At 44.3% G+C, this 24,996-nt stretch overlaps 1 protein-coding gene across 1 annotated transcript in view; it reads left to right on the forward strand.

Annotated features, from left to right (window-relative positions):
• MPHOSPH8 (M-phase phosphoprotein 8) overlaps positions 1 to 24,522 on the forward strand; it is a 59,151-nt gene extending 34,629 nt beyond the window's left edge. The window contains exons 5-14 of the mRNA XM_056561706.1: positions 5,271 to 5,528; positions 6,848 to 6,973; positions 9,076 to 9,164; positions 10,196 to 10,336; positions 11,409 to 11,495; positions 15,240 to 15,391; positions 16,523 to 16,677; positions 19,380 to 19,507; positions 22,143 to 22,226; positions 23,616 to 24,522. Coding sequence (XP_056417681.1) covers positions 5,271 to 5,528; positions 6,848 to 6,973; positions 9,076 to 9,164; positions 10,196 to 10,336; positions 11,409 to 11,495; positions 15,240 to 15,391; positions 16,523 to 16,677; positions 19,380 to 19,507; positions 22,143 to 22,226; positions 23,616 to 23,657 — 1,262 coding nt within the window. The 3' untranslated portion in view covers positions 23,658 to 24,522. The remainder of the gene's footprint in view (positions 1 to 5,270; positions 5,529 to 6,847; positions 6,974 to 9,075; positions 9,165 to 10,195; positions 10,337 to 11,408; positions 11,496 to 15,239; positions 15,392 to 16,522; positions 16,678 to 19,379; positions 19,508 to 22,142; positions 22,227 to 23,615) is intronic.
• The last annotated feature ends 474 nt before the right edge of the window (positions 24,523 to 24,996 follow it).

Consider the following 24,996-nt stretch of genomic DNA (forward strand, 5'->3'; position numbering starts at 1 on the left):
GGAAATGGAGACGTATGAGAAAGTCATGTGTCCTTAAGGGGTTAAAGGGGTACTCCACTGGAAAACTTTTATTTATTTATTTTTTTAACTGGTACCAGAAAGTTAAACAGATTTTTAAATTACTTCTATTTAAAAATCTTAAACCTTCCTGTACTTATCAGCTACTGTTATGCTCCACAGGAAGTTCTTTTCTGACCACAGTGCTCTCTGCTGACACCTCTGTACATGTCAGGAACTGTCCAGCGCAGGATAGGTTTTCTATGGGGATTTGCTCCTACTCTGGACAGTTCCTAAAATGGACAAAGGTGTCAGCAGAGAGCACTGTGGACAGAAAGAAAAGAATTTCCTGTGTATTATACAAGTACTGGAAGGATTAGGATTTTTAAATAGAGGTAATTTACAAATCTTTTTAACTTTTCTGGCACTAGTTGATTTAAAAAAAATAAAAATAAAAAAAATCTATTGGAGTACCCCTTTAATCCCCCCTAAGATGGACCAGGTCATAATTGCCCATAAGGGCCCTTAGATATGCATTCTCTTATCAGTTGATAACAACAAGGAGAAAGAAATGGCTTTGTTCATCTCACCACTATGAAGAAATGGAGGACTGAAGCTCTGAATTTGTTTGGAGAGCAGGGCAGGCAAACAGCGGCCAGATCCCGGGAGTCAACTTGACAAGAGAGCAAAGGGGCAGGGGCCTCCAGCTGCTCCAAGATGAAGAAAGTAGATAATATAAAAGTTCACATTTATTTCAGCATGTTAGAAACAGGGGATATCCATAGTGAGTAAAATAGTAGAACACTATGGATATCCCCCGTTTCTAACATGCTGAAATAAATGTGAACTTTTATATTATCTACTTTCTTCATCTTGGAGCAGCTGGAGGCCCCTGCACCTTTGCTCTCTTGTCTTATCAGTTGAGCAGCTTGTGTGCATGTGATAAGCTCAGACTCTGGATGTTTTTTTGTCTTGACATCCTCCCTATTTGAACCGAGCTCCTCCATAAAGTTTTTTCTTATATACACATGTTCACATCCTTTCCTTTTACTGGTGAAATAGGTAGATGCTTATAACCATGTATTAGGTCTGTGTACTGCTTCTATGGGATAACTCAATGGATTAAAGGAGAACGCCAGCGAAAATTAACTTATCCCCTACCACAGGAGCTCCGGGACGGGACCCTGACTTTCTGTGAGGAGTGTGTGTCATCTACCGGTAGACGCCATGTGCTCCAGTCGTCTTTATGGGAGCGCCGATAATGCCAGAGTGCTGTACTTTGGTCTTTTGGGCGCTCCCATAGGAATAAATGGAGCGCATACCGCCTGCAGCACGTGCTCCTCACTGAGCGCGGGGACCGTTCTGGAGATCGCAGGGGGTCACACTGTACTACACAAATACATCTCTTTATATACACGAGTATATAAAGGTGTACCGTATTTTTCGCCCTATAGGACGCACCGGCGTATAAGACGCACCCAATTTATAGGTGCAAAATCTAAAAAAATTAAGATTTTGAACCCAATAGTGGTCTTCAATCTGCGGACCTCCAGATGTTGCAAAACTACAACTCCCAGCATGCCCGGACAGCCGTTGGCTGTCCAGGCATGCTGGGAGTTGTAGTTTTGCAACATCTGGAGGTCCGCAGATTGAAGACCACTGCATAGGAGGTAATACTCACGTGTCCCCGCCGCTCCGGACCAGTCACCGCTGCCCTGGATGTCGCTCCATCGCTGTCGCCGTGTTCCCGTCGCTCCGGAACGTCTCTGCTGCCGGCCGGGTATCCTCGCTCTCCGTCGCCGCCATCACGTCGTTACGCACGCCGACGAACGTATGCGACTACGTGATGACGAGGAAGGAGAGCGCCGGCCATACAGGGGATCCCTGAACGGAGAAGACACCGAGGAGGCAGGTAAGGTCCCTCCCGGTGTCCTGTAAGCACTAACTCGGCTATTCAGTCGGGCTGTTCGGGACCGCTGCAGTGAAATCGTGGTGGTCCCGAACAGCCCGACTGAACAGCCGGGTTAGTGTCACTTTCCCTTCAGACGCGTCAGCTTTGATCGCCGCGTCTGAAGGGTTAATACAGGGCATCACAGCGATCAGTGATGTCCTGTATTAGCCGCGGGTCCCGGCCGTTGATGGCCGCAGGGACCGCCGCGATAGGGGTGTATTCGCCGTATAAGACCCACAGACTTTTCCCCCCCAGTTTTGGGGAAGAAAAAGTGCGTCTTATACGGCGAAAAATACGGTATTTGTGTAGTGCTATGTGCCATTACAAAGTTGAAACGCGTTAGGGTTTTTTCCTTTTCATATGACATGTCGACTATTCAGCTTTAATGATTGAATAAAGTTTTGCTTTTTAATGTTTTTTTTCTTGGAGCTGGACCAATGTTTCTTGTGTGACTACATATGATGTATGTACATTGGGCAATCCAGCACCTTGTTTAGTTGCCTGCAGCAGATGGGGTCTTGTAACAGGTAACTCATTGAGGAGCAGCATTCCATGGTAGTCCAATGTATGCACAGAGCATGCTCTAGTGCAGTGTTTCCCAACCAGGGTGCCTCCAGCTGTTGCAAAACTACAATTCCCAGTATGGCTGTCCAGGAATACTGGGAGTTGTATGCACAAGGAGAAAATGAAAACGCACTCACCAATCTTGCGTGGAAAAACTAGGTGCAGTTTATTGTAGAAGACATGGATACGTCTTCAGTGGAGGAACAGATACCAGCTCCCTAGGAGCTGGATAAGCAGCAATGGTCCGTTTTGCAGAATGTACTGCTTGATCACGCTTGCTTGTGTAAGGCGGGCGCGACTTATATACGTGGTCCCGATGACTAGGTGGGGGTGCACCACCGCCTTTGTACGATGGGCCTGACAAGTGATGTAATGAATGTGACGTACTAACTAGGGATCGGCTGATTATCGGTTTGGCCGATATTCACGATTTTGGATAAAATTGGTATCTGCAATTACCTTGCCGATAATGCCCCGCCTCGTTGCAAACCCTTGCAGATCAATGATTTAAAGCGCGCGCTTTAAATGAATGAACTGCAGTGGCTTTTGCGGGGCCAGATACCGCCGCCCGCTTCTCTCCCCCTGTCTGTCCTGGGGCCCTCCTGAGTCCAACCACTGCCGCTGCCCCATTGCCCCCCCATCCCCGGTTTTATAATTACCTGTTCCTGGGGTCTGCGCTACTTCAGGCTCCTGCGGCGTCCTGCGCTGTTGCTGTGTGCTGCGCAATGACGAGTGACGTCCTTAACGCGACGTCGCAGTCAGTGTGCACAGTGACCGCTCAGGAGCCACCGGAGCCAGAAGTATCGCGGACCCCGGGAACAGGTAATTATTAAACTGGGGAGGCAATGGGGCAGTGGCAGTGGTTGGACTCAGGAGGACCCCAGGACAGGTAGGGGAGAGAAGTGGGCGGCGGTCTCTGGCCCTGCAAAAGCCGCTGCAGTTCATTCACTTAAAGCGCGCGCTTTAAATCATTGATCTGCATCTGTTTGTGCGGGGGGTGGGGGTTGGAGAAATAGCCGATAAAATAGCCGATAACACCGATTTTCCGGTATAAGTTATTGGTAGAGATGAGCGAATTTACAGTAAATTTGATTTGTTACGAACTTCTCGGCTCGGCAGTTGATGACTTTTATCCTGCATAAATTAGTTCAGCTTTCTGGTGCTCCCGTGGGCTGGAAAAGGTGGATACAGTCCTAGGAAAGAGTCTCCTAGGACTGTATCCATCTTTTCCAGCCCACCGGAGCACCTGAAAGCTGAACTCATGAATGCAGGATAAGCCATCAACTGCCGAGCCGAGAAGTTCGTGACGAATCTAATTTACTGTAAATTCGCTCATCTCTAGTTATCGGCTATTGTCCTGAAAGGTCACAGATTATCGGTATCGGCCCTAAAAAAATCTATATTGGTCGATCCCTAGTGCTAACGGAGTACTGGTGCCGGGGATCTGGAAATTGCTGATCCACAGAGGAGTCCAGAATCGGGCCAAATGTACTGTGTGTTGCACAATCATAGGGAAAGGGGAGAGACTGGGTGAACTAAAGTGTGAAGAAATATAAAATCACCAGTACGGGGCGTTTAAAAATGGAACATGTATGTTTCTAGTATAATAGGGGCTGAACTGAATCATGGGATGACGAGCGGGTCACATGGTGTGAAGACGTGATAAGTCTAACAGAGTTTATGTGGAGCAGAGCATCGCTACAATATAGACATAGACAAAAAAGAGCACGAGACGTATTGTAAGCATAACATTGCATAGTAGAAATAGGAAAGGGAACGGAAATAAGCTGGGAGTTGTAGTTTTGCAACAGCTGGAGGCACCCTGGTTGGGAAACACTGGTCTAGTGACGTATACTGTGAAGTATAGCTTGAATACTGTGCAATTTACAGTAATCTGAACAGGAACAAACATAGTAGCTTAGATGTTCATTGGAAAGAGTTAAAGGGGTATTCCAGGCAAAAACTTTTTTTTTTATATATATCAACTGGCTCCGGAAAGTTAAACATGTTTGTAAATTACTTCTATTAAAAAATCTTAATCCTTCCAATAGTTATTAGCTTCTGAAGTTTTCTGTCTAACTGCTCTATGAAGATGTCACGTCCCGGGAGCTGTGCATGATGGGAGAATATCCCCATAGGAGCTGGACAGCTCCCGGGACGTGAGTCATCAGAGAGCAGTTAGACAGAAAACAGCAACTCAACTTCAGAAGCTAATAACTATTGGAAGGTTTAAAATTTTTTAATAGAAGTAATTTACAAATCTGTTTAACTTTCCGGAGCCAGTTGATATATAAAAAAAAAAAGTTTTTGCTTGGAATACCCCTTTAATAAGTCTGTTTACAAAGAAACTGGATTCAGCAGAATAGTGAGCGCAGCTCTGGGTTATAATACAGGTGGTTACTCAGGATCAGTGTAAGTAATGCACTATACCAGTGGTCTCCAACCTGCGGACTTCCAGATGTTGCAAAACTACAACTCCCAGCATGCCCGGACAGCCATTGGCTGTCCGGGCATGCTGGGAGTTGTAGTTTTGCAACATCTGGAGGTCCACAGATTGGAGACCACTGCACTATACTGTAGTTAGTTATTTTACTGCCTATGTAGATTATATAAATATATCAACTGTAAAATGTAATTGATCAATGGTCGCTTTCTCTTTTTTATTTGTTTAAAATATTGGTATTTATCCCAAATCATTTACGTTTCTCATAAGAATTATTTCCAAAAATGAAGATCTTGTTTTAAATGATCACATTAGATATCAAGGAGCAGAAAGCAGTGCACGATGCCTTCACAGTATCGGCTGAAGACCGGGAAGAGTGTATGGAGAGTACCAAGAAAAAGGAAGACACAACCTTGGACTACAGACCTCTGGAAGATTATAAGACGAAGGAGGTGAAATCTGCTTTCAAAGACAGGAGGAGTACACAAGATGAGGCCGATTCCTGGACATATGGAGCATCAGAAGGAGATCAGGAGGTTATGGACAGCTTGTGTCACCTACAGGAGAGCTCAGGTAAGTCTTGTTGTCCTTTGAGAATGCACATCAAACAAGCTATTGTGTACTCCTCCTATTTCATCGACTTTAAAGGGGTATTCCAGGAAAAAACTTTATATATATATATATATATATATATATATATATTATATATATATATATATATATAAATATATATATAAATAATGTTCAATATCAACTGGCTCCAGAAAGTTAAACAGATTTGTAAATTACTTCTATTAAAAATCTTAATCGTTTCAACAATTATCAGCTGCTGAAGTTGAGTTGTTGTTGTTGTTGTTTTCTGTCTGGCAACAGTGCTCTCTGCCGACATCTCTGCTTGTCAGAGTAGAAGAGGTTTGCTATGGGGCTTTGCTTCTAAACTGGACAGTTCCCGAGACACGTGTCATCAGAGAGCACTTAGACAGAAAAGAACAACTCAACTTCAGCAGCTCATAAGTACTGAAAGGATTAAGATTTTTTTTAATAGAAGTAATTAACAAATCTGTTTAACTTTCTGGAGCCAGTTGATAGATAGAGATATATATATATATATATATATATATATATATATATATATATATATATATAATATCTCTATATCTATATCTATTTCTCTCTATATCTATATCTATTTCTCTCTATATCTATATCTATTTCTCTCTATATCTATATCTATTTCTCTCTATATCTATATCTCTCTCTCTAGATCTCTCTCTCTCTCTAGATCTCTCTCTAGATCTCTCTCTAGATCTCTCTCTAGATCTCTCTCTCTAGATCTCTCTCTCTCTCTAGATCTCTCTCTCTCTAGATCTCTCTCTCTCTAGATCTCTCTCTCTCTAGATCTCTCTCTCTCTAGATCTCTCTCTATCTCTCTCTATCTCTATCTCTCTATCTCTATCTCTATCTCTCTCTCTATCTCTCTCTATCTCTCTCTATCTCTCTCTCTCTATCTCTCTCTCTCTATCTCTCTCTCTCTATCTCTCTCTCTCTATCTCTCTCTCTCTCTATCTCTCTCTCTATCTCTCTCTATCTCTCTCTCTCTATCTCTCTCTCTCTATCTCTCTCTCTCTATCTCTCTCTCTCTCTATCTCTCTCTCTCTATCTCTATCTCTCTCTATCTCTATCTTTCTTTCTCTCTCTCTCTATCTCTCTATCTTTCTTTCTCTCTCTCTCTATCTCTCTATCTTTCTTTCTCTCTCTCTTTCTTTCTCTCTTTCTTTCTCTCTCTCTCTTTCTTTCTCTCTTTCTTTCTCTCTCTCTCTTTCTTTCTCAAGTTTTTTCCTGGAATACCCCTTTTAACCAGTGCTTTTATACTACCATAATGTGTATTACAGGAGCTCTGGACAGTAGGTCCCATGTTGTGGGAATGGATCTGCAGTTGGAATGGATGACGCTGGAAGATTTTCAAAGGCACCTTGATGGAGCGGATGAACTTATTCCAAAAGACCCCATATCAAATAGTATGTTCTACACTTTGGTAGATTACGTTGCTGTATTTTTTGACTAGAAGACGCACCCCTGGTTTTCACAGCTGAAGACAAAAATACATATTTCATACTAATTAAACTTTTGGGGAGGAAGTGGAAGGGGCAATGTCACTAACTGGTGGTCTTGAGTTAAAGGGGGAGGGAGGTTAATACACTGCTCAAAAAAATAAAGGGAACACTTAAACAACACAATGTAACTCCAAGTCAATGACACTTCTGTGAAATCCCACTGTCCACTCAGGAAGAAACACTGATTGATTGACAATCAATTTCACATGCTGTTGTGCAAATGGAACAGACAACAGGTGGAAATTATAGGCAATTAGCAAGACACCCCCAATAAAGGAGTGGTTCTGCAGGTGGTGACCACAGACCACTTCTCAGTTCCTATGCTTCCTAGCTGATGTTTTGGTCACTTTTGAATGCTGGCGGTGCTTTCACTCTAATGGTAGCATGAGACAGAGTCGACAACCCACACAAGTGGCTCAGGTAGTGCAGCTCATCCAGGATGGCACATCAATGCGAGCTGTGGCAAGGTGGTTTGCTGTGTCTGTCAGCGTAGTGTCCAGAGCATGGAGGCGCTACCAGGAGACAGGCCAGTACATCAGGAGACGTGGAGGAGGCTGTAGGAGGGCAACAACCCAGCAGCAAGACCTCTACCTCCGCCTTTTTGCATGGTGGAGCACTGCCAGAGCCCTGCAAAAATACCTCCAGCAGGCTACAAATGTTCATGTGCCCACTCAAAGGGTCAGAAACAAACTCCATGAGGGTGGTATGAGGGCCTAACGTCCACAGGTGGGGGTTGTGCTTACAGCCCAACACCGTGCAGGAAGTTTGGCATTTGCCAGAGAACACCAAGATTAGCAAATTCACCACTGGCGCCCTGTGCTCATCAGATGAAAGCAGGTTCACACTGAGCACATGTGACAGAGTCTGGAGATGCCGTGGAGAACGTTCTGCTGCCTGCAACATCCTCCAGCATGACCGATTTGGTGGTGGGTCAGAAATGGTGTGGGTGGCACTTCTTTGTGGGGCTGCACAGCCCTCCATGTGCTTACCAGAGATAACCTGACTGCCATTAGGTACAGAGATGAGATCCTCAGACCCCTTGTGAGACCATATGCTCGTGCGGTTGGCCCTGAGTTCCTCCTAATGCAAGACAATGCTAGACATCATGTGGCTGGAGTGTGTTAGCAGTTCCTGCAAGAGGAAGGCATTGATGCTATGTACTGTCTGGCACGTTCCCCAGACCTGAATCCGATTGAGCACATCTGGGACATCATGTCTCGCTCCATCCACCAACACCACGTTGCACCACAGACTGTCCAGGAGTTGGCGGATGCTTTAGTCCAGGTCTGGGAGGACATCCCTCAGGAGACCATCCGTCACCACATCAGCAGCATGCCCAGGCATTGTAGGGAGGTCATATGGGCACGTGGAGGTCACGCACACTACGGAGCCCCATTTTGACTTGTTTTAAGGACATTACATAAAGTTGGATCAGCCTGTAGTGTGGTTTTCCACTTTGATTCTGAGTGTGACTCCATATCCAGACCTCCATGGGTTGATAAATTTGATTTCCATTGATAATTTTTGTGTGATTTTGTTGTCCGCACATTCAACTATGTAAAGACGAAAGTATTTCATACGATTAGTTCATTCATTCAGATCTAGGATGTGTTATCTTAGTGTTCCCATAATTTTTTTGAGCAGTGTAGATCCAGTTAGCTTAGTGCAGTTTTTTTCAACCAGGGTGCCTCCAGCAGTTGCCAAACTAAAACTCCCAGCATGCCCGGACAGCCAGCGACTGTCCGGGCATGCTGGGAGTTGTAGATTCGCAACAGCTGGAGGCACCCTGGTTGGAAAATACTGGCTTAATGCATCACCATCACCATGTCATCACCATCTTCTGACCTCTCAAATGTCTCAGAAGGGTACATTCACATGCAAACTGTATACAAGTACGTACATGGCAGACCTGTGGCCTCCATAAGGAAAACCGCCTAAGTGGTAAAGTTTAGGGAGAGTAACGCATTTGTGAATTTTAACTAGTAAATTATTTTATTTTTAAACAGGTGCCCTGAAAGAAGCCGTAAAAAATTGTGACTACTTGACTGTAAAATATGCACTTAATTCCAAAGAAGAATATAACTTGGACCAAGAGGTATGATGCGTGATTTTCTTTGCCCAGCCATCTTTGTGTTTTTTATTTTTTGTAGAGCTTATAAGGCAGGGGCATATAGCCACCCACACTTTTGGTGAAATTGTGGTACTCATGGCTTGCATGCAGTCTCATGGCCCCGCACTAATTACCGGTGGCATTAAGAAATGTCTGAGGTCTAGACCATTATAGGGTTTCTTTTAAGACATTAAAGTATAAATAAAAAAATATTTATAAAAGGTGGCAGTATTTAAAAATCTGGTCAGGTCTGCATTTGCAGTTTTACCTATGGTGTTAAAAAAAAAAAGTAAAAAAAAAAAAAAAGGGGGGGGGTGTCCTGTCTAAGCCGGTGATTGGCTGAGTGGGCTGTCACACAAGTGAGTCTCCGTAGGTGGGGGCAGGAGCTCCTCAATGACTGGTAAGTAGCTGGGCTCTATACAGGAGATCTCAGGGGTTCCAAAGGTTGGACCCTTGCATTCAGAAACTTATTCTCTATCCTGTGGTTCCACAGAGAACCCTTTTTAAGCAGTGTACATGGAGCCTGCATGATGGCGTAAGGAGCCCCTCTTTAATGTGCTCATATTCACTCCTTGTGTTCTCATATGGTCACCCTGTATGTAACCACGGCATTTCTTCTAGGGGCTAAAAGGGGTACTCCGGTGGGAATTATTTTTATTTTTTTTCAATTGAACTGGTGCAAGAAAGTTTAACAGATTTTGTAAATCACTTCTATTAAAAAAAAATCTTAATCCTTCCAGTACTTATTAGCTGCTATATAAAATAGAGAAATTTGTGAAGTTCTTTCCAGTCTGACCACAGTGCTCTCTGCTGACACCTCTGTCCGTGTCGGGAACTGTCTGCTGACACCTCTGTCCGTGTCCGGAACTGTCTAGAACTGTCCACCAGAGTTCCCCTTTAATAGCCTGCCACCATGATGTGTAGTGGGTCAAGCCACATTCTTATTTATTTTTATTTTTTAGTCTGGAAAAAAAAAAACACCCAATGTTAATTTCACCTTTCTTTTCCCTCTCTAGGATGCCAGCGGGATGACTTTAGTCATGATGGCTGCGGCTGCAGGGCAGGATGACATACTGAGGCTTCTAATAAAGAAGGGAGCAAAAATCAATGCCAGGCAGAGGAACGGAACAACTGCCCTAATTCATGCAACTGAAAAGGTTGGTCTGGCTTTATTTAAGATACCAGTTTAAAGGGGTACTCAAGAGGAAAAAATGTTTTTAAATCAAGTGGTGCCAGAAATATTTATAAAGATTTGTAAATTACTTCTATTTGAAAATCTTAATCCTTCCAGTACTTATCAGCTGCTGTTTGCTCCAGAGGAAGTTGTTTAGTTCTTCCACAGTGCTCTCTGCTATCACTTGATTTGAAAACTTATTGTTTATAAAAAAAAAAAAATAAATAAGTTAAAATGAAGAAGGTGTGGTTGATGTTTTATGTCAGTGACGGCTTACACCATTCAGTGTGCAGTAAAGATACCATTTTTATTTTATTCTCTGGGTCAGTACTATTACTATTTTTAAGTTTAAGAAGTTTTGGCGCAATAGAAACAATAAAATAAAATGTATCCACATTCCATAACTATATTACTTTAAAAAATAATAATAATTTTTGATTAATATTATTTTTTTTAATAGCCCCCAAAAGGGGACATTCACATGCTGTCTTTGCTTAGGGCTATGGCTGTATACTGACACATACATGGCAGGCCTGGGGGGCCTTCATAAGGCTCCCATGTAAACCAACTGGCACCCAGCAATCGAGGGACCAGGCTGCTGATGGGGTCTCTGAGCCCTTAGACGCTGTAGTCATGATTTGACCGCAGCATGTAAAGCAGTGTTTCCCAACCAGGGTGCCCCCAGCTGTTGCAAAACTACAACTCCCAGCATGCCCGGACAGCCGTTGGCTGTCCGGGCATGCTGGGAGTTGTAGTTTTGCAACAGCTGGAGGCACCCTGGTTGGGAAACACTGATGTAAGGAGTCAAACTCCTAGAATCATAGGTTTCTACAGTCCTGGCAAATTTGAATTGGAGGCTGACTGTCAGGAGCCGTGCCAGGCGACTAACCCAAAGCCACCTATGGACCGCCATAAAAAAGGAATAAGCTTTGACTAAGGGTTTAAAATGCTTTCAAACACTGACAGCTTTAACTGTGAGTTGGTGGTCTGTAGTGTCTGAAAAAAGCATTATGCAGGTATTCTATGACTTACAGAAAAGTTTTGTACCCTTTTAGAATCACCTGACAACAGTGGCTCTCCTATTGGAAGCTGGAGCTTTTGTGAATATACAGCAAACGACTGGAGAAACTGCCCTGATGAAGGTAAATTGTGGGTCCTTGTGACCTTTGCAGTTTTATACTGATTTTATGTTACATTTATGCCACTGCTTTGGGTATTTCAAGTATTTTAGCGCTTGTTACTATCATTGTTTCCTGCCCAGACTGTAGATTTGATCACTGTTGTATTATCATAAGTTGAATTCTTCCTCTAAGACGATCTCTCCGATATCTTTCCCTGTCTTAGTATTGGTAAAAACTTGTATTCGCCACAAAACAATAATTCTGGAGCATCTTTTCTTAGACTTCTGTCATATGTTGTTCCTCTGTTATACCTGCAAATGTTTGTCTAAATGGACAAGTGGATGTAAACATTTCCATTAGAATGGGTTCCGGCCTGACACTGCACGTTGGCTCAGTTTGTGTAGTGACTTTCTGGTTTATTTCCATATTTCTCGGTCACTCTTCATTGGGGGACACAGATACTGACTGGTATATGCTCTTGCCACTAGGAGGCGCTGACACTAGGAAACAAAAGACGGCTCCTCCCTGGCAGGATATGCCCGCCCACTGGTCTTGCACTTAACCCTGTGCTGCTCTCCACCGCCCGGCACTTACACTTTGCCAGCGGCTATGGTGGTCTGGCAGGGAAACGGATCATGGCTCCGCCCCCAGTCCCCTCTCCTGGAACTAGTGCTGAGGATTTTTTTCCTTTCCTCCAGCTGCTGTCTTTGAGCAGTGGGAGTCGGGGCTTAGCTCTGCCCTCCTCCCCCGCTTCGGCAGACGGGGACGTTCCTTCCTGTTCCCCTGCTTTTTCCACCGTGGCTTGCACTGTAAGCTCTGGCTGCCACTGTCTATGAGCAGTGGGAACCTGGGCTTTGTTCCGCCTTCCTCCCCCACTTGTTTGTTCCCCGCTTTTTCCACTGCCGGGGCCTCGCTCCTCCCCCGCTTGGCAACTGGGGGATACTTTCCCTTTCCCTGCTGCCCTAGACCCCGTAGGTTACAATATAAACCGGCAGCCATTATCTCGAAGCTGTGGGAGTCGTGGCTTAGCTCCGCCCCCTCTTCCCCCGCTTCGGCAGCCGGGGACATTCCTCTCCCCACTGTTCTGCTGCCACAGCTTACACTGTCAGCCGACGGCCATTGTCTCTGTACAGGGGGGGTTGATGCACACTCTCCCCTGCTTTTGCAGCCGGAGACATTCTTTCAAATTCCCTCGCCGCAGCAGCTTGCTTTGTAAGCCAGCGGACAGCAAAAAAAAAAGAAAAATTAAAAGTGTGTGTGTTCTAACGCCCCCTTGTGGTTTTCTACTGCATTCCACCTCTTGGTTTTCTTCTTAAATGAGTTCCCTCTGGTGGCAACTTTGTGTGCTGCATCCTTGCAGTCACTCCATGTCGGCCCTTTTACTTATGTAATCGAGCCCCTGTCCACAGGCAGAACTTATGTGACCCGCTGTGGTGGGTCATTTCCCGGGATGTCTGCTCCTTTGAAAGACCCCTGGGATTCACGTTTTGTCTGTTTTCCCCTACTGCCTGTTACCACGCTCCTGTGCCTAGGGAGTTCGCCATGCGGCTTTTATTCCGGGGAGGGTACTGGGCATCCGGAGCAGTTTTCTTGTCCACCGGTCATCCATCAGTAAGAGTTCTTGTCGTGTGCATACACTATGATTCCCTTCTCCACAGGTCACCAATCTCGTAGCGCCCGCATCCGTGGCTGTCTTTCTGGTACCCCACTGCTAGTACGAGGTGCGGGGGTGACCCATTGTATACTATGGACCCATACCAGTAAGCCAGACAGTGGTCTGCATGGTTTCCTCTGCCGCCTGTCACTTATCACTTGGCTGATGTATCTGCAGCTGAAGTTACGGTTGCCACTGTTGTGTGCGGTGTCCGAAGAAGTGACCTGGCATGTCCTATGGACCCTATACGAGGCAACGGGATACAATCCACGGCTTCTCAGCCTCCCCACATCTCCGAGGGTGACGGTCACTCTACCCCATGGCTCCTAGGTCTCCCCGCCCTCCCCCATGTGACAAAGGGGCACATTAATTGCCTGTCTGGCCGTTGTCCCCTTTTTGCCAGCACCTGGAGGTGTAATCGTTAAGCCTGACTGTTGTCTGCATGGTTTGCGTCGCAGTTGGTCTCCCACCTCCGGGTGCCCGCGTGTATGGCAGGGGTTTCCTGTACCTATCTGCTGGTTGGAGAAATCTGGAAGAGGGTCCCTGCAGGTACACTGGACTGATGCCAGTCGGCCAGACATTCATAGCCGATAACTTATACCGGAATATCGGTATACGTTATCGGCTATCGGCCTCAAAGTTCACATATTATCGGTATCTGCCCTAAAAAATCAATATCAGTCGATCCCTAATTGCCATGCTGTGGTTTCGAGTGCTTGACCCCATGTTGCTCCATGGGCCTTATACAATGCACCACGTAGTGGTTCGCAGGGTTCCCTATTTTCCCAGGCCCCTCCCACATGCGTGCTGCACTCATGGCTGAGGGCTGGTAACACACTTGCAGTGTGTTGTTCTGAGTGCGGGATCTGGGGTGTCCACAGTCCCTATGCCAATTAGCTGTACTGTGCCTGCATGGTTTTCTAATTCTCCAGGTCACCTTCCCTATTCCTGCCTCTCCTGCGGCAGCAGTCCGGTGACTCCTTTTCAATGTGAGGTTCTGTAACTATAGTTATAGTTCATTAGGTTGAAAAAAGACCAGAGTCCATCAAGTTCAACCTATAACCCTAATGAGTCCCTACTGAGTTGATCCAGAGGAGGCAAAAAACCCTCATACAAGAGGTAAAAATTCCTTCCCGACTCCAAATATGGCATCAGAATAAATCCCTGGATCAACGTTCTGTCCCTATAAATATAATATACATAACCAGCGATGTTGTTATTCTCCAAGAATGCATCCAGACCCGTTTTGATCTTTTACAGAGTTCACCATGACCACCTCCTCAGGGAGAGAATTCCACAGTCTCACTGCTCTTACAGTAAAGAACCCCCGTCTGTGCTGGTGTAGAAACCTTCTTTCCTGTAGACGTAGAGGATGCCCCCTTGTTATAGATACAGTCCTGGGTATAAATAGATCATGGGAGAGATCTCTGTACTGTCCCCTGATATATTTATAAATAGTTATTAGGTCCCCCTAAGCCTTCTTTTTTCTAAACTAAATAACCCTAATTCTGATAATCTTTCTGGGTACTGTAATCCTCCCATTCCCCGTATTACCCTGGTTGCCCGTCTTTGAACCCTCTCCAGCTCCACTATATCTTTCTTGTACACTGGTGCCCAGTACTGTACACAGTATTCTATGTGTGGTCTGACTAGTGATTTGTACAGCAGTAGAATTATTTCCTTGTCATGGGCATCTATGCCCCTATTGATGCCCCCCATGATTGTATTTGCCTTTGGTTCATTGGACCTTTATACCTGTAATCCAGACACTGTCTGCGTGTTTCCTGCTCCGCGTGCATCCTTCATCTCTTCGTCTGCGACCACAGTTCTGGTGGGTTGCACCATTGAGAGATGGGGTGTGGGTGTTTCCTGCTGGTTCTATGGACCTTCGTAGCAACAGCAGAGCACACAGTTCCCCTTTCTGCAGGTGTAACGTTGGGGTAGTTCAGCATTTTTCTGACCCTGAACAACCCCTTTTAAGAGAAGGTGCCCCAGGATTATTGTTACAGGTCAGAACAGCCAATTGTCTTTAATTCTACTTGCATCAAGCCTGTTATAAAGAATTTGTCCTACTTCTGAATACATCAAAATAATTCTTCTTGTCTTTTTAGGCTTGTAAAAAAGGAAATATCGATTCTGTGCGGCTCTTGATAGAACATGGTGCAGACTGTAATATACTAACAAAGCACCAGAGCAATGCTTTACAGTTCGCTAAACAAAGTGATAATGCGGTCTATGAGTTGCTGAATGGCCATTTGCAAAAGTAAGTATTAATGTTGTTGTTGGCATGGTTACATGGAGGGTTCAGGATTCGGTTTTAAAGGGCATCTCAATGTTATAGTGGACATGGCTGCTTTGTTGGGCCCTCATTCTATAAGCGAGATCCACCTTTTGGACTCTCATCCTTCTGTACGACTGCCTAGTCTAGGTTCTGAAACTATATATAGCTGGTGGATTCTTCCTTTAGCTGTTGGCCAAGGGACTTGGGTTGTCAGTTTCAAGAAGTTATCCATGATCAGCCACTTTTATGGCCTAACTTAAAGGGGTATTCCGGGCAAAAAAACATTTTATCCCCTATCAAAAGGACAGGGGATAAGATGTCTGTTCGTGGGGCCCCCGCTGCTGAGACCCCCCCGCGATCTCCCTGCAGCACCTGCATTCTATGTGGTTGCTGAACCTCCGGGTTTCCGGGACTGGGGATGTGACTTCATGCCACGCCCCCTCCATTCATGTCTATGGGAGGGGGCGTGACTGCCGTCACGCCCCCTCCCATAGACATGAATGGAGGGGGGTTGCGTGACGTCACGTCCCCAGTTCCGGAAACCCGGAGGTTTCCGAAACTGGAGATTCAGCACCTGCATAGAATGCGGGTGCTGCAGGGAGATCGCGGGGGGTCTCAACAGCGGGCCCCCCGCGATCAGACATTTTATCCCCTATCCTTTTGGATAGAGGATAAAATGTTTTTGCCCGGAATACCCCTTTAAAAGTACTCCCAACATCTATTATCTTCTTTTAAGGGGGTTATCCAGAAATAAACAGCTTTTGTCTCCAAAAAAAAACAGCTCCACATCTGTCCTCAGGTTGTGTGCGGTATTGCAACTTGGCTCCATTCACTTCAATGGAACGGAGCTGCAGAACCTCACCCAACCTGAGGGACAGATGTGGTGGTGTTTATAAAAGAAATTAGCTCTATTTTTCTAATTCTGGATAACCCCTTTTAAAATGAAGCTGTTGGCACATATGCTGAGGCCACTACTATATATTTTCTTGATCGAGATGTTAATGTATATTCTAATCTTGTACAATCCCTTTAGATGAGTTCTGCCCTTTGTCATGCGGTCTTTTGGCTGCTGTTTCATCATTTGTGTCTAATCTGAACGCCTTCTCTTCTCAGACTTTCCCGGGTGGTAGAAGATGCTATAAAGGATTATTTTGAGGCCCGTGTTTCAGTGCTTGAGCCCATTTTCCCAGTTGCCTGTCACAGGCTTTGTGAGGGACCAGATTTTTCTTTAGATTTCAATTACAAAGCCCCGTTTAACATACCTGAAGGTAAAGTTCTCTTTTTAGAAGTATATTTGACCTTTTATCTTATGATCTTGTCATATGTCATCGGGATTGTAAGGGTCCATTCACACTGCTGAATTTCCACTCTGGGGGAGACTTATGGAAAAACTGTGCAGAGGAAAAGTGGTGCAGTTACCCATAGCAACCAATCAGAGCGCTTTTATTTTCACAGGCCTAAAAAAAAAAAATCGGATTTGTTGCTATGGGAAACTGCTCAACTTTACCTCTGCACAGGTTTTAATCCCTCCGTCTGTCTGTAGCGTGTGTTGCTGAAGACCATTGGCACTAGGACTGTGCGGACATGCACTGTCCCATTTGACTGCAATGAAGTCCGTGTGGAATTCCATTGAAAGAATGAACATTAGAGATGAGCGAACTTACAGTAAATTCGATTCGTCACGAACTTCTCGGCTCGGCAGTTGATGACTTTTCCTGCATGAATTAGTTCAGCTTTCCGGTGCTCCGGTGGGCTGGAAAAGGTGGATACAGTCCTAGGAGACTCTTTCCTAGGACTGTATCGTATCCACCTTTTCCAGCCCACCGGAGCACCGGAAAGCTGAACTAATTTACGCAGGAAAAGGCATCAACTGCCGAGCGGAGAAGTTCGTGACGAATCGAATTTACTGTAAGTTCGCTCATCTCTAATGAACATGTTTGGTGGGTCTAGAATCCTGAATTTCCATACTGAAATTTTATGCTGTGGACTTTCCTCAGTGTGAACAGTGCAGCAGAATTGTATTGAAAACAATAGGACTCTGCTGCAAGCGGAATTCTGCTCATCATTTTTCCGGATGGAAATTCATCAGTGTGGATGGGCCCGAACAGTGGATCTAGCATTGCATTAATGTTCATCGCACAAACCATAGTGTGTGTTAGTTTGTGATAAGGTGACGTAGACAAATGATTTCTCAGACTGAAGAAACAATTTGGGTGAATCAGTTCTCCAATCATTTAATGGAGCGGAAAATTGGGCTTATTAATGTCTCACTAGACAAATGAACAGTGATTTATAGTGGCTTCTGACAATTTTTATGATTGCAGAGTGTCTGAAAAATTAATTTTCTGCATTTTATTCTTTAGATACAATCTCAACCTGTTATGGACAAAGCCTTGTTCATGGTTTTTATGATATAGGAAATAAGGGGATGAAATAACCTACATTATAAAAACCATGAGATAGGCTTTGTCCTTAACCGGTTAAGACTGTATCTAAATTCTGAAGTTGTTGTAGGTTATTTCATCCCCTTATTTCCTAATTGTTGTGGTTTGTTATTATAACGTTATCATGCAGTTTACGTTTTTATTCTGAGGGTCAGTACAATTGAGACTTACCTACCAAATGTAAACAGGCAGGGTTGGCGCTCAGGGTCTCCGATCTTAGCTGTTGCAGCCGACACCCACTGTAGAGGGTGCAGACTCGGCTCCTGTACATCACGCTGTATGTGTACAACAGACTGTTCTAAAGCGCAACTGTCACCTCTGTACAGGTACGGAGGAGCAGTTACCATTACATGGGTGCGGGGAGGGGGCGTGCCACTGCGGGAGTCAGCCGGCCCATCAGACTGTGGTCTGGCATCAGAATAAAGTAAGAATTTTCCTTTACAGACTGCGGCGAACGTGACTAAAAGCACCCATGTACGGAGGTGACAGTTTTGCTTTAAGTACCAACAGGGCAGTACATGTATGGTAAAAGTCTGGAGGTGGTTAAAGGGGTACTCCGCCCCTAGACATCTTATCCTCTATCCAAAGGATAGGGGATAAGATGTCTGATCGCGGGGCTTCTGACACTGGTCCCGCCCACCCCCCCCCCCCCCCTGCGATCTCCCTGCTGCACCCAGCATTAGTTTTAGAGCGCTGGAGGCTCGTGACATCGCGGCCACCCCCTGCTCGTGACATCACGCCCCCTCAATGCAGGTCTATGGGAGGGGGTGCGACTGACACCACGCCCCCTCCCATAGACTTGCATTGAGGGGGTGTGGCCGTGACATCACGAGCCTCCGCCCGCATCGCCAGTCATCCGGCACGGAGTGAAGTTTGCTCTGTGCACTGGATCTCTAAGGGTGCCGCAGAAGAGATTGTGGGGGTACCCAGGGGAAAAGGGATAAGATGTCTAGGGGCAGAGAGCCCCTCTAACATTTGTTGTAGAGATCACACATGGACGTACCTGTAGACACTACATACATTATTTGTCCTTTAGTATTGCATACATAACCTGGTCAAGCACTTGTGTTATTGTTGAGTGACACAGATTTTCATGATTTAGGTTCATGTCAATAAAAGTAAATATCAAACCTGCTGTCCATGCGGGTAGTTATATAAAGTTGTCTTGTTGGACGCAATAAGTTTTCAGTATACATTAAAAACGCCTAAATGTGACTGCGGGGAGTCTGTTGACATATGTGGACATACAGTAATCCGCTATAGCAGTGGTCTTCAACTTGCGGACCTCCAGAGGTTTCAAAACTACAACTCCCAGCATGCCCGGACAGCCGATGGCTGTCCGGGCATGCTGGGAGTTGTAGTTTTGCAACATCTGGAGGTCCGCAAGTTGAAGACCACTACGCTCTAGCTTTAGTAGAAGTTACCTAATAATGTTTGTGATACAGGCTGATACTGATTGACCTGTTTCGGTGTTTTTGTCACGCAGAAAACATTTCCCTTTATCTTTTTTGCCTTTTTATTTTCAGAATCTGGAATTCTTTTGTTTGTTTTTCATGCGAACGTCTTTGGTAAGGAAATGGTGGTTCGGCTCTGTGGGCCATGTAGTGTCCAGGCTGTGGTGCTGAATGACAAATTCCAGCTTCCGGTGTTTTTGGTAGGTGAATGCCAAAAATTGATTGTCTTCTTTTTATGATTTTTTGTAAATTTACACACTAGTTTATGGCTTTCATTTATTTTGGGTTAAAATAAACAGCAGATTTTGCTGTAGATTTTATGATTTACTAAACATTTTCTGCAGCAAAAAACATATGCACCTGAATGTACCCTCAGGGCCCATTCACACCACAGAATTTCCAAGTTATCAAATCCTGCTTAGAAACTCCATTGCAGCAGCCTCCTAGTCTTTAGTAGGATCCTGCTGCATCGTGCGCGCTGCAAAATGTCTGCTGTGGGAAATACTGAACTTGCATATCAATTCTTTTGGCTGAATTCTGCCTGGACTGCATTGCAGCGGTGGCAGCGCATGTCCACAAAGTTCTAGTGCCTATGGATTCCATAGTGTTAATAGGCCCCTAAAGAGTACCTGTCATGATCTTACATTTAATAATACCCCTCAGTTCACTGCCCCCATCATGATAAACCACCCCCTGCCTTTATTTATTTATTTCTATTATAATTTTTTTTTAGTTTTCTACCTTGATATTAATCTGTTTTCTGCTCAGTCAGATTCACAGACTGGAAAGGGGCGTTCCCCAGCAGGCGTGACATCATCTGAAGCCATACAGGGGAGAACTTCCTCCCTTACTCCCAGAGCAGTTCAGGCTGCCCCCCCCCCCCCCCCCTCAGCACTCCACACTGCATTAGCTGATTTTGGACTCATGCCAGGCCAGCAGGAGTCCAAAGTCTGTACAAGAGATGGGGGGGGGGGGGGTGCTCTGGACAAACGGGGAGACACATAGTGGCAGCTTTTTTTTTTTTTTTTTTTTTTTTTTATAAACAAAGTGCATTTGAAAGATGTTTTATTTACCATGAGGAGTGCAATAGCAAAAATGAGTTTTAATGACAGTGCCCATTTAATGTCTATCTAAGATCTATATAGGAGACCCTGAACTCTAGGATGTATTCAGTATTTTTATGTTCAGGAGTCGCATAAATGTGTTCAGTGTGTAGATTAAAGGGGTATTCCAGGCAAAACCTTTATTATATATCTATCTATCTCTATCTCTATCTATATCTCTATCTAGACAAAGAATAAGTCAGCCAGCACTTTAGTTGATACCAAACTATTATATGGACCTGGCCTACAGGTGCACGCTACTAGGCTAGATATACAGCAACAGAAGAATGCAGCAGCACACTGCCAGCACAAAGATATAGGTGCAACATGAATATGTAGTTAAAACATGGAGAGCTATACAGCTATGGTGTAATAGATGCAAATGTGAAACTATGAAATAGTGAGGCACTTAGCTCACAAATTTGTCTCCGCCGGCGGTCAAATAGCTTGGACCGTCCCACCACGATAAGGTGGCCTCATTGGGACGGACCCTACACTGTGAATATGCCTCTGTGTGAACAGTTCAGTAAGCATGGCAGGATCTGGAACATCCAAGACACCTTATATACACACCTGATAGAGGTGGGTGGGGTGCAAGGCCAACATGGAGGTAGCCACTCCCCCGTATGTGCAATACAGACAAAGAATAAGTCTTGTATATCTAGCCTAGTAGCGTGCACCTGTAGGCCAGGTCCATATAATAGTTTGGTATCAACTAAAGTGCTGGCGCACTTATTCTTTGTCTGTATTGCACATACGGGGGAGTGGCTACCTCCATGTTGGCCTTGCACCCCACCCACCTCTATCAGGTGTGTATATAAGGTGTCTTGGATGTTCCAGATCCTGCCATGCTTACTGAACTGTTCACACAGAGGCATATACACAGTGTAGGGTCCGTCCCAAGGAGGCCACCTTATCGTGGTGGGACGGTCCAAGCTATTTGACCGCCGGCGGAGACAAATTTGCGAGCTAAGTGCCTCACTATTTCATAGTTTCACATTTGCATCTATTACACCATAGCTGTATAGCTCTCCATGTTTTAACTGCATTTTCATGTTTCACCTATATCCTTGTGCTGGTAGTGTGCTGCTGCATTCTTCTGTTGCTGTATCTATCTATCCATCCATCCATCCACTCACCCACCCACCCCGGAAAGTTAAACAGATTTGTAAATTACTTCTATTAAAAAATCTTAATCCTTCCAATAGTTATTAGCTTCTGAAGTTTTCTGTCTAACTGCTCAATGATGATGTCACGGGAGCTGTGCATGATGGGAGAATATCCCTTGCATGATGGGAGAATATCCCCATAGGAACTGCACAGCTCCCGGGACGTGAGTCATCAGAAAGCAGTTAGACAGAAAACAACAACTCAACTTCAGAAGCTAATAACTATTGGAAGGATTAAGATTTTTTTTAATAGAAGTAATTTACAAATCTGTTTAACTTTCCAGAGCCAGTTGATATATAAGTTTTGGCCTGGAATACCCCTTTAATGTGTTTGCATACAATGATGCTGTGAGTGATTAGTGTGGGGTATTGATAAGGAGGGCTCTTGGGCATTCTCTGGGCCCTCACAGCATTTCCATTGCTTGTTACGTGAAAGTGCAAATCATTAAAAAAACCTACACCCTGATTTCAGCATCTCCCCCTCTCCTGTGCCTTCACCATGTACGGGACCTGACCATTGTTTAGCAGAATTGTACCTGATCCTCGCTTGTCTTGTTTTTCAGGAAGCTCATTTTATTTATTCCTTCAGTCCTGTCCCTGGAGCTAATAAACTTTTTATAAGACTATCTGAGGTGCCCACTGGAAAGGTAAGTTGCTGCTCAATGGTTTGGGGGTCATTTAGCTTGGTCGGTTTTCCCCAGCCAGTGTGCTCCAGCTGTTGCAAAATTAACACTCCCAGCATGCCCGGACAGCCTTTGGCCTCACAGATATTTTTTTTTTTCGTTTCCTCATTGATTTTGTGGTAGCGCAAAAAAAGCGTTGTGGCTATTAGGATGCAAGGAGAAAAAAGATGAAGGTGCAAAAAATGAAAAAAATCTATCGTTCTTAAAGGGGTACTCCTGTGGAAAACTTTTTTTTTTTTTTTTAAATCAACTGGTGCCAGAAAGTTAAACAGATTTGTAAATTACTTCTATTAAAAAATCTTAATCCTTCCAGTCCTTTTTTTTTTAGGCCATATGCTACAGAGGAAATGCTTTATTTTTTTAATTTCTCTGATGTCATGACCACAGTGCTCTCTGCTGACCTCTGTTGTCCATTTTAGGAACTGTCCAGAGCAGGAAAAAAAATCCCCATAGCAAACATATGCTGCTCTGTACAGTTCCTAAAATAGACAGCAGAGGCTAGAAGAGAGCACTGTGGTCGTGACATCAGAGAAATCTAGAAAGTAAAGCATTTCCTCTGTAGTATACAGCCCCCAAAAAGTACTGGAAGGATTAAGATTTTTTTAATAGAAGTAATTTACAAATCTGTTCAACTTTCTGGCACCAGTTCATTTAAACAAAAAAAAAAAAATTTCCAGTGAAGTACCCCTTTTTAGGGGTTAAAAGCAGCAAGTCCTTCAATTTTCCACCTATAGATCCATATGATGGCTTGTGTTATGCAGGATCTATTGTGGGGTGAAATGAGTAAAACCCTGCAATTTTCCAACTTTTGAGGGAGGGGGTTTGTATTGGGCCTATGTGTTGGTTTCTACACCGTTCACTTTACGGTAAAAAGAAGAAAAAATTTTTATTCCGTAGATCCTTACAATTAGGAGACACAATTTTGTATAGGTTTTTGTACCATTTTTGAAAATTGTAACGTTGTAAGAAAAGTGTCCTTTTTTTTTTATTATTTTAATTTTTTTTTGCACCTTCATTTGTTGTTTTTATTAGTACCCTTTTTTTTTGCTTAGACTTTTATTTTTTTATTTTTGTTTTTCTTTTCTTCCTCTACATCTCCAGGACTCTTATGTTATGCAACACCATAGAGCAGTGTTTCCCAACCAGGGTGCCTCCAGCTGTTGCAAAACTACAATTCCCAGCATGCCCGGACAGCCGAAGGCTGTCCGGGCATGCTGGGAGTTGTAGTTTTGCAACAGCTGCAGGCACTATAGTTGGGAAAACACGTGCATAGTCACATTGTTACCATTTTATGTTAGGTCGCATTGTCTTCTAGTCTCTGTGCTGCCTACTAATGGTCTCTCTCTTGTTTAGGTGAAGCTGCTGATTTGTGCATACAGAGTACAGCTGCATTAACCGAAGAGCCACAGCCGCCCTCCCCCTTCGGTTTAGTGACTAAGACTTCCTGTACTGCAGTAATAAAAGAAAAGGGACCGGTCTGCCAGGACTGCCCATCCTCTGTGTTTTTACTAGAAGTACCATGTACAGTAGAGTATTTTATTTGCAGGTCACTGTTTCTGTGCCGTGGTTCTGGGGTTTACAGTTTGTGTGTCAGTACAGAGATCCCTGTACCACAGAAATCTTCTCTAATGAACTGAACATCTATTATGTATTTTTGTTTTAACCCCATCCCCACCCCTCTTCATCCAATATTGTGGACTTAAGCCTATTCTATACTATCTGCTCCCCGCACATCAGTCATGTGACTATTGGCCTCTGCGCTGCTCATCATGGAGTTTCTGTTACCACCTTTTGCGAAAATTTTGCACAGACGGAAATGTCATTTTTTTGGCCTGATGAGGAGGAGGCGGAGGCAGCGGTGACTTTTCCATAAGACCCCAGGATGTCTGTATATAGGCGGTGAATGCTCGCGGTCGGCTTCGTTGCTGCCGTGCGGGTGAAAAAGGACGTGTATACATAAAGATGAGTTGTCATCTTGGCCCTTTTACCACATCTAATGTCAAAATATTTCCACAATGTGGAATAACGCATTATAGTGTCTGTATTTTGCAGCTTTCAATCGAATATAATATAGAGAGCGATATTTAATGTTACCTGATATTATGAAGTAAACGTTTTTCTTTAAAACTCGTTACTCTTACTGTATGACGTAAATAACAAAATGAGATTCGACCTCTGGAGACGACTAGAAGACGAGACGGCACGACAAACGAAATACCACATCCGCCGCTAGAGATGAGCGAACTTACAGTAAATTCGATTCGTCACGAACTTCTCGGCTCGGCAGTTGTTGACCTGCATAAATTAGTTCAGCTTTCCGGTGCTCCGGTGGGCTGGAAAAGGTGGATACAGTCCTAGGAGACTCTTTCCTAGGACTGTATCCACCTTTTCCAGCCCACCGGAGCACCTGAAGGCTGAACTAATTTATGCAGGAAAAGTCATCAACTGCCGAGCCGAGAAGTTCTTGATGAATCGAATTTACTGTAAGTTCGCTCATCTCTATCCGCCACCTATCCTGCACTGCTCAGCGTCGTGATATTATCCGTACTTCTGATCTGTAGGAGACAAGTGGAGGTGGTGGCTTTGGGTAGAAGTCTGGCTTCAGTTATTTTATTTTTAATATTGCACTAAAATGTTATTTTATTTTGACTAAATATTCTATTCGAGCTCAGTAGATGGATCAGGATTCTCGTTCTGAATATCGATAGTATCTATTTTTGTATGATGGTATGTT

The sequence above is a fragment of the Hyla sarda genome, chromosome 2 (genome assembly GCF_029499605.1).
Source record: "Hyla sarda isolate aHylSar1 chromosome 2, aHylSar1.hap1, whole genome shotgun sequence".
Lineage (NCBI taxonomy): Eukaryota > Metazoa > Chordata > Amphibia > Anura > Hylidae > Hyla > Hyla sarda.